Source organism: Danio rerio, chromosome 15, assembly GCF_052040795.2.
Source record: "Danio rerio strain M-AB ecotype USA chromosome 15, GRCz13ab, whole genome shotgun sequence".
NCBI lineage: Eukaryota > Metazoa > Chordata > Actinopteri > Cypriniformes > Danionidae > Danio > Danio rerio.
In genome coordinates this window covers 50771596-50782500 of record NC_141035.1, presented here as the reverse complement: position 1 = coordinate 50782500, position 10905 = coordinate 50771596, and the positions used below count along the sequence as shown (strand labels likewise).

General features: G+C 40.7%; 1 protein-coding gene across 1 annotated transcript in view; it reads left to right on the top strand.

Annotated features, from left to right (window-relative positions):
• pde2a (phosphodiesterase 2A) overlaps positions 1-10391 on the top strand; it is a gene marked incomplete at its 5' end in the record, with an annotated part of 171077 nt that extends 160686 nt beyond the window's left edge. Inside the window, 8 exon segments of the mRNA NM_001442654.1 lie at positions 1715-1802; positions 1923-1970; positions 2396-2470; positions 2553-2652; positions 5222-5334; positions 5457-5495; positions 5640-5746; positions 8958-10391. Of these exon segments, the coding sequence (NP_001429583.1) occupies positions 1715-1802; positions 1923-1970; positions 2396-2470; positions 2553-2652; positions 5222-5334; positions 5457-5495; positions 5640-5746; positions 8958-9186 (799 nt within the window).
• Between the last annotated feature and the right edge of the window lie 514 nt (positions 10392-10905).

The window sequence follows — 10905 nt, the reverse complement described above, 5'->3', positions numbered from 1 at the left end:
AAATAAAATTAAAGTGAAATAATTAGTTTTAGAGATGCTGTTATCACACTGTTGCGTCGTTCAATTACAATTTAATTCATTTAATCAAATAAAGGGCGAGGCAGTGGCGCAGTGGGTAGCACGTTCGCCTCACAGCAAGAAGGTCGCTGGTTCGAACCTCGGCTCAGTTGGCGTTTCTGTGTGGAGTTTGCATGTTCTCCCTGCATTCGCGTGGGTTTCCTCCGGGTGCTCTGGTTTCCCCACAGTCCAAAGCGGTACAGGTGAATTGGGTAAGCTAAATTGTCTGTAGTGTATGAGTGTGTGTGTGGATGTTTCAGCTGGAAGGGCATCCGTTGCGTAAAAGCTTGCTGGATAAGTTGGTGGTTCATTCCGCTGTGGTGACCCCGGATTAATAAAGGGATTAAGCCGACAAGAAAATGAATGAATGAATAACCAAATAATTAGAATGAGCAGGTTAGGCGTTTACCAATTCGCATATAGCATATATTCGCAACAGCACTAAACTTGTTGCCACATTACCTCAGTGGAACAAACTCGGTTGGAAGGGTGAGAAAACTCAGAAACTGGTTGTGAGAGTGGAGATGTCGGGTTATTTATGGCAGTTTGTCAGATACAATTGTTAAAAACAGCTTGAGTGGCAGCCGTACCATGCGAGGAGGCCGCGCAGCAGCTGGATCTGATCTGTCTGATGAAAGAGACGGTTTCCCCGGCTCAGGTGCTGATGAGACTGCAGTCTTCACCCTGTGTGGGGGATCAGTATTTGTCTTAGTAGTTTTGGACCTTTTGGCAAATGTCTCAATGAAGTTTAGCTGTTTTAAAGAGCGTTTACTCATTTTGAACCTTGTTTTAAACAATCGCTATCTGAATGGTAATTTTTAGGTGCAGAAAAACGCCAAAACTAAAGCCAATATATTTCTTTACCCATCTCCCACCATGACAGTACATACACACTTAAAACACACAAACGCACACCTTTATTTGTTGTCATTCTTTCTTCCTTTATCAATATATCGAAGTGTGTAGTGTTTAATAATCAATTTAAATGATGTAATAAATAAATAGAAAAGCGGCATTAGCTTGCGCTCTCTCATGGTAGGTACGCACAGTGCATACAGCCGTACGGCTGCAGGCACCTCTGGTGGCACATGTGTTAGGATTGTTTAGGTTCACTGAGTCACTCAAATCAATTGTGTGTTGTAATCTATCAGCATTAAGTGACCACAGGTGTTGAAATCCACATAAAATAGAGGGTGCCCAAACTTTTGCACAGCCTATATTTCAGTTTCAGCTTCAATCTCAATACTGCTACACTACGCATTTCTGTCTGTAAAACATGACAGAGTGTGGCTTTCTCTAGAAACACAATAGCATTTCACTGTGATTTCACTGTCAACACACTCAACTACACACACAAACACATACACAAAAGTACACAAAGCAGCTGGTGTTTGTTGTGTGTTTATTCTTATTATTATTAATAGCATAGTATTGCACATCATACAATCGTTTGTAGTGTTTAAAAGTGAAGATTCGTTTTAGTGAATCGGTTCATTCAGAAGTGATTCAAATTGATTCTGTGTTGAAGCGGCTGCTGTTTGCTGTCTGTGTGTGTGTGTGTGTGTGTGTGTATGTGTGTGTGTGTGTGTGTGTGTGTGTGTGTGTGTGTGTGTGTGTTTTCTCAGTGTAAAGTGTTCATATGTATCTATTCTGACAGAGATATTGAGATTCTGGCTCTGTTCGTGTCCTGCATGTGTCACGATCTGGACCATCGAGGAACCAACAACTCTTTTCAGGTGGCTTCGGTATGTAAAACACACACACACACACACACATACAAACTCACAGTAGCACACCATCCCTGAAGATCCTGCGACACCCTCAGTGTGTGTTTAATAATCTGTGTGTGTTTCTGCTTTCTGCAGCAATCCGTCCTGGCGGCTCTTTACAGCTCAGAGGGATCCGTCATGGAGGTATTTATACACTCTACAGATCAATTTTATTAGTTTATATCCCTGGCAATTTAAGGTTAGTCATCTTTACAAGTCTGAGAAATATGAACTCTTGCTTCTGTGTGTATGTGTGTGTGTATGTGTGTGTGAATGTGTTTTTATTGATGATCTGCTGCTGCCCTCTGCTGCTCAGCTCACTCAAACACACTCTGATTCTATGTGTGTCTATGTACATAAGCACGTGTGTGTGTGTGTGTTTATATATAAATAAATAAATAAATAAATAAATAAATATATCATATAATATAATATAATAAATATATAAATATATATTTATATATATATATACATACATACATACATACATATATATTTATATTTATATGTTGCTTGTGTGCATGTGTGTGTCTCATAAATAAATAAATACGAGTGTGTGTGTGTTTCAGAGGCATCACTTCGCTCAGGCCATTGCCATCCTCAACACACACGGCTGCAACATTTTTGAGAAGTTCTCCAGAAAGGTTTGTCTTTGGCTGATGCTCTTTATAAACAAGTGTAAACTGCAGTGTGTGTGAGTGTGACGTGTGTGTGTGTGTGCTCCAGGACTATCAGCGGATGCTGGATCTGATGAGGGACATTATCCTGGCCACAGATCTGGCTCATCACCTGAGGATCTTCAAGGACCTGCAGAAGATGGCAGACGGTCAGTATCTGTTTATTATAACTCTCATATGAATCTGTGATGTTTGATTGATCATATCTGCTTATGAAATTATTATGTCTGCCCATTATATTGACATATCTGCTCATCAAATTGGTATATCTGCTCACTATATCAGTATATCTGCTCATCATTTCGGCATATTTGCTCATCATATCAGTATATCTGCTCATCATATTGGTATATCTGCTCATCATATCAGTATATCTGCCCATCATATCGGTAAATCTGCTCATGATATCTGTATTTTTGTCCGTCATATCGGTATATCTGCTCATCATATCAGTATATCTGCTCATCATATCGGTATATCTGCTCATCATATCGGTATATCTGCTCATCATATCAGTATATCTGCTCATCATATCAGTATATCTGCTCATCATATCAGTATATCTGCTCATCATATCAGTATATCTGCTCATCATATCAGTATATCTGCTCATCATATCGGTATATCTGCTCATCATATCGGTATATCTGCTCATCATATCAGTATATCTGCTCATCATATCGGTATATTTACTTATTATATTGGTGTTTTGACTCATCAGTAAATTTGTTCATCATATTGGTATATCTGCTCATCAAATTGGTTTATCTGCTCAGCATATTGTTATATCTGCTCATCATAATGTTATATTTGCTCATCATATCGGTATATCTACTTATTATATTGGTGTTTTGGCTCATCAAATAGGTAAATCTGCTCATTATATTGGTATATTAGCTCATCCTATCGGTATATCGGCTCGGCATATTGTTATATCTGCTCATCATGTTGTCATATCTGCTCATCATGTCGGTATATCGGTATATCTGCACATCATATTGTTATATCTGTTCATCATATTGTTATATCTGCTCATTATGTTGGTATATCAGCTTATATTGGTATATTTGCTCATCATATTGTTATATTTGCTCATCATATCATTATATGTGCTTATCATGTCGGTATATCAGTGTATATCGGTATATTGGCTCATCATATCGGTATATCGGCTCACCATATTGGTATACCAGCTCATCTTATCGGTATATCAGCTCATCATATTGTTATATTTGCTCATTGTATCAGTACGTCGGCTCATCATGTTGGTATATCAGCCTATATCGGTATAATTGCTCATCCTATCGGTATATCTGCTCATAATATCAGTATATTTGCTCATCATATCTGTATATTTGCTCATCATATCGGTACACCTGCTCATCATATCGGTATATTTGCTCATCATATTGGTATATTTGCTCATAATATCTGTATATGTGCTCATCATATCTGTATATGTGCTCATCATATCGGTATATGTGCTCATCATATCGGTATAGCTTCTCATCATATCAGTATATCTGTTCATCATATCAGTATATCTGCTCATCATATCTTTATATCTGCTCATCATATCGGTATATCTGCTCATCGTATTGGTATATCTGCTCATTATATCAGTATTTCTGCTTATGTCTTTATATCTGCTCATTATATCGGTATGTCTGCTCATAATATCAGTATATCTGCTTATCATATCAGTATTTCTGCTTATTATATCTTTATATCTGCTTATCATACTGGTATATCTGCTCATAATATCTGTATATGTGTTCATCATATCGGTATATTTGCTCATCACATCGGTATATCTGTTTATCATATTGGTATATTTGCTCATCATATTGGTATATTTGTTCATCATATCGGTATATCTGCTCATGATATCTGTCATGATATCTGCATGTACTCATCATATCATTATATGTGCACATCATATCGGTATAGCTGCTCATCACATGGTATATCTGCTCATCATATCTGTAAATTTGCTCATCATAGTGGTATATCTGCTCATCATATCAGTATATCTGCTCATCATATCAGTATATCTGCTCATCATATCAGTATATCTGCTCATCATATCGGTATGTCTGCTCATCATATTGGTATATCTGCTTATAATATCAGTATATCTGCTGATCATATCGGTATATCTACTCATCATATCGGTATATCTGCTGATCATATCGGTATATCTACTCATCATATCGGTATATCTGCTGATCATATCGGTATATCTACTCATCATATCGGTATATCTGCTAATCATATCGGTATATCTGCTCATCATGTTGATACATTTGCTCCTCATATCGGTATATCTGCTCATCATATCGGTACATTTACTTATTATATTGGTGTTTTGACTCATCATATCAGTAAATCTGTTCATCATATTGGTATATCTGCTCATCAAAATGTTATATTTGCTCATCATATCGATATATCTACTTATAAGTAAGTAAATCAGCTTATATTGGTATAATAGCTCATCATATTGGTATATCTGCTCATTATATCTGCTCATTGTATTGGTATATCTACTCATTGTATAGGTATATTTTCTCATCATATCAGTATATCTGCTCATTATATTAGTATATCTACTCATTGTATCGGTATACCTGCTCATCATATCAATATTTTTGGCTCATTATATTGGTATATCTGCTCATCATATCATTAAATCTGCTCATCACTGTGTGTTTGCAGTTGGCTTTAACCCGAACAACCGAACCCACCGCAGTCTGCTGCTCTGCCTGCTCATGACCTCCTGTGACCTTTCAGACCAGACCAAAGGCTGGAAGACCACCAGGAAAATTGCGGTACCTCACACACACACACGCGACAAACACACGATAACAGATAAACAGACAGCACCAATGCACACACACAGCTGTGAGAAAGAGTTATGTAAACACTCTTGTTTTCCTCTTGTGTCTCTCAGGAGCTGATCTATAAGGAGTTTTTCTCTCAGGGTGATTTGGTGAGTTCAGCTGCAGTCTCTCTGCCTGTGTTTTTAGATCAGACACACAAATCAAGCATTGAGGAGAGAATATGTGTGTTTTATCACCAAGAGGCCTGATACGTGTGTGTGTGCGTGCGTGTGTGTGTGTGTCTGTGTGTGCAGGAGAAGGCGATGGGCAACAGACCCAGTGAGATGATGGACCGAGAGAAAGCCTACATCCCAGAGCTCCAGATCAGCTTCATGGAGCACATCGCCATGCCCATCTACAAGTCAGAGCTCTGCCCTCTCACAAATGCATACAAACGTTTCTGTTTAATAAAACTGTTTTGTTGAAATACACCAAAATATATTACTTATATTCACTGCGAAATAGCCAAAAATATGTATAGTTTCAAAATGGGGTGCACTTATTTACGCTGAGCACTGTGTATATATATATATATACCACATTAATTCATTAGTATCAGTGTTGCCAACTTATATATTCAGTGTCATATACTAAGTGAAGTTAATTCATTTACTAATTTCGAGGGGATCACGTGTTTATGATTATTACGGCCGGTCTTGCATTGGCTAATCACTATCTTCCGATCATATGAGCCCTAAGCTACTATAAATAGCCACAGTTTTCAGTTCACTTTATCTTCGTTTGGAAGAAACCCCCCTCCTCCCCTATTCTCCTCCTTTACCTCTGATTGGGCGGCACGGCGGCCCAGTGGTTAGCACTGTGAGCCCCACAGCAAGAACACTGCCAGCCCTGGTTCCACAGGACCGGTGGGTGTTTCTGTGAGGAGTTTGTATGTTCTCCCCGTGTCCGCGTGGGTTTTCCCCGGGTTCTCCGGTTTCCTCCCACCATCCAAAGACATTCAACATACATAACAACCAAGCTTTGTCTAATCCCTTGTGTTCCCTTAGCTACCGCAGCCGGCGAGTTCTGAGATCCATCGAGCTCAGGCTCCCCTCTTGCTCTGCCAACGGGAAGAAGCCCCGGGCTCGAGGAGCCCTTGAGCTCGGGGCTCTCTCCCGGGACAGCATGCCAAACAAGCTTTTATAAATCATCAGCTAAGTGTGAACTCTTGAACTATATTTAGCGACTTCTTAGATCTCTTTAGCGACACATTTTCAAAAAATCGACTCGTGACAAATCTAGCGACCTTTTTTGGTGTTACTGAAGATTTTTGTAGACTCTCCATACTGTATCGTTCCTACTCTTCTCAATGAGCTGTGGGTGATGCCGTCGGCCCGTCCCCCGCCACACATGGAAGCCCAGTCAGTCCTCACCAATGACTGTAAAAAATATGGACGACGCGACAGCCCCTTTTCCCATTGAACGCCTTGAGGGCAAAACGCCTGCTTGACGGGCACAAACTGTTGCAAAAGACTGCTGAAATTGGAGCCTTGACATGCGCAGAAGGACTGCGCAGAATGTCTGATGGAGCCAGAGGAGGAGCCGCGAGTCGAGCTTCCAACCAAACGCTTTATGTAAAATCAACCACGCCCCCCGAACTTCTCAGCATGCGTTTGCTGTCATATCAACACAAATGGATGTAATAACGTTAACAAATATGAGGGTTTTATATATTCAATCGCGCCAGCTCCGGGCCGCAGCGCATAACCTACTCGCGGCGTCGCAGGCTGATTACGGCTCGATTGACTCGGGCTGGAATCGGGCAGTGAGTCAGGCATCCGGAGTAGGTCCAGCAGAGGTAGTCAGTCTGAGCTCTGAGGGGTAAGTCTCCGGCAGGCGAGAATCTAGCCAGAACTGGTCCGAGTGTATTTTGCTATCTGGGTGGTTAGGCGTGTATCAGCAAACTAATAAAGCCCGAAATAAGCCCTGAACTTAGCGAATAAACAGTGTTCCACCAGGATCATGTATGTCAGAAACTATAGTTTACTGCTGAACTCATCGTCATGGTAAAATAACACAGAAATCGAATAATAACACTTCAGTCTCCTGCCGAAGCTCAGACGCGCTGCTTTGAGAATCTGTCAATCACAGCTGTCAATCACGATGACACGCCCAGCATTAAATTACTGCTAAAAACAAACTGTTTACAAAAATGAAGATCTGCACCTATTTCAGCACAATAACCAGTGCCTTAATCCACCAGAACCATCTTTCGGGACAATTTATTGCAAGTGTAATAATTTTTTTTATTTGGGCTCAAGTCTCCTTCATTAACACGGAGGAGGCGGGCTTTATGACTTGTACTGCAGCCAGCCCCCAGGGGGCGATCTAACGGCCCAAACCTTCACTCAAACGCAGGCTTGCGGCACACTTGGTCCTCACACAGCATCCTCTCCTACCTGCAGCCTGAAAGCAGATCATTCTTCTGCGTAACGATGGCAAATGTTTTAGCATCAGATGTTGGGGTATTTCCCTGGCGCAGTCAAACGGATCTGCTTTTCCCCTGCTTTAAATTTAACTCAGAGGTTTATTATTTTGATTCTTGTTCACAATCAGAGATCTTAGTGACACCAGTTTTTGAACTATGTAATCTAATATTTTGTTAATATGTCTGAGAGTCCTGCAAATTCACTACACATCTATTGTATGCAAACAATGCATTTAATTAAATCGACATATATAAAGTGTAGTGCAAAAATAAAATCCCCTTTATTAACCGAAGGCTGTTAAACTAACTGAAGCTGTTGCGCGTGATGACGTAATTAATATGCAAATTGACGCATGGCGTAATCTAGAGACGTTTGGCGACTTTTCTACCAGAGCTTAGCTCCTTTTCATTGAAAATAGTTGGCAACACTAATTAGCATGGTCATCCTGATACACACCACCACCTTCAAGATAAAACGTTTGACCTATTGGGTCACATGGTCTACCATGTAATCGTATGGGTAATCGAATGTGTGAATTGTAGCCTCAGTTTCCTGTTCTTAGCTGACAGGAGCGGCACCCGGTGTGCTCTTCTGCTGCTGTAGCCCATCCGCCTCAAGGTTGGCCGTGTTGTGTGTTCAGAGATGCTCTTCTGCAGAGCTCGGTTGTAGCGAGTGCTTATTTGAGTTACTGTTGCCTTTCTATCAGCTGGAACCAGTCTGGCCATTCTCCTCTGACCTCTGGCCTCATCAACAAGGCATTTGCGCCCACAGAACTGCCGCTCACTGGAGATTTCCTCTTTGTCGGAGCATTCTCTGTAAAGCCTAGAGATGGTTGTGCGTGAAAATCCCAGTAGATCAGCAGTTTCTGAAATACTCAGAGCAGCCCGTCTGGCAGCAACAACCATGCCACGGTCAAAGTCTCTTAAACCCCCTTTCTTCCCCATTCTGATGCTCGCTCTGAACTGCAGCAGATCCTCTTGATCATGTCTACACGCTTAATGCAGTGAGCTGCTGCCATGTGATTGGCTGATTAGACATTTGCATTAACGAGCAGTTGAACAGGTCTACAGTAATACAGAAGCAATCTCGTCCAGACCTCCTCATGGTTGTGTTGTGATAGTCTTCCTCTGCTCTTGTTTCCAGGCTCCTGCAGGAGATTTTCCCGCGTTCGGCCGAACTGTACGAGCGGGTGTCTGCGAACCGGGAGCAGTGGGCCAAAGTCTCACACAAGTTCACCATCCGCGGCCTACCCAGCAACAACTCGCTGGACTTCCTGGACGAGGAGTTCGAGATGCTGCAGTCGCAGGGAGCCTTCGGGGACGAACCACAGCGCTTCAACGGCTGCATGGAGGACGAGTGTGACAAACACTGACACACACATGCCAACACACACATGCAGTCGCAGGGAGCCTTCGGGGACGAACCACGGTGCATCGACGACTGCATGGAGGACGAGGGTGACAAACGCTAACACACACACACACACACGCATGCAGTCACAAGAAGCCTTCGGAGGTGAGCCGCAGTGGATCAGTGGCTGCATGGAGGACGAGCGCGACAAACACTGACACACACACACACATGCAGTCGCAGAGACGCAGAGGATCCACACACTAATGATGGACAGTGTGTGTGTGTGTGTGTGTGTATGTATGTGTATGTGTGTGTGTGAGAGACGATACACTCAAACACTGACTGATGAAACCGCTGCTTCTGATCACTAAACAGATAAACACCCAAAAAGATTACGGTAACACTTTACTTAAAGGGAGTGTTCATCAAATGAATAAACGAACGAACGAACGAACCACAGAACCACAGAACGAACGAACGAACGAACCACAGAACGAATGATTCTTTTTCAAGTAAAGTTCATTACAACACCAGCTAATAATGGTTTAACCCTTTGAAAGTTTTATCGGGAAAACTGGAGTGTTGCTGCGGATTATTATAAGACGTTTGAACTTGAATCATTTATATTTTAATTATTGTCATTAAAGTGAGCATATACGGTTCTTCACACAGTAAAGCATTAAAGGAAAACTCGAAATTGCTCGTTTTACGGCTCTCACAGGGTTAAACACTTGAGTTTTACCTGTTTTTTAATCATTCAGCTGTTCTCTAGCTCTGGCAGGAGCACTTTTAGCTTAGCATAGTTCATTGAATCGGATTAGACCGTTAGCATCGTGCTCAAAAGTGTCCAAAGAGTTTCAATAGTTTGTTGTATTTACATTGTGTATTAAGACTGACAGAAAATCTAAAGTTGTTAGGGTGTCCTGAGTGGTTGTTAGGTGGTTACTAAGATGTTATGTGGTTGCTAGGGTATTCTGAGCAGTCTGCTAAGGAATGTATCATGTCTGATTGGTTGCCATGTGGTTACTAAGAGTTTCGGTAATTTTCTGTATTTATATTGTGTACTAAGACTGATGGAAAATCCAAAGTTGCTAGGGTGTTCTGGGTGGTTGTTAGGTGGTTGCTAATGCATTGCTCGGTGGTTGCTATGTGTAATAACCAGTGTTGGGTGTATTTAGTTTGAAAGTAACTAGTTACTGTAATTAAATTACTTTTCCACTGAAATAAGTAAAGTGAGGAATTACTTTTAATTTTGAGGTCATTTAATTAGAGTTCTTTACTGTGTAAATTTAACAGCTCTGGATAAATCAGAAGCAGAGGAATACATTTTTACTTAGGAGTATTTAGCATTTGTCAAAACCTTAACGTCCATTTGACATCCACACATCGATGCCCTTTTGACCAACACAATAACGACACAAAAATAATTATTATAATATATATTATAATATATAACACTTTTTTATTAATCTGAAAGATTCAATTACAAAAATCTACACAGAATTTATTATCCTTACAATCAATGTAAACTAATCCTGATATCAAAATTTACGTCTAATATTTTTGTCAAAAACACACCATAAATCCGTTAAAGGACAGTACTATAATCAATCTGACACTAATGTTAGCTAGTAGACGGTGTCAAGGTAGTCAGCTGACATCATAACAATGTACGTTTGTAATGTGTTCATTTTTTTTCATGTATTTTGATGTCGTCTTGACATCATTGTCAAAACTT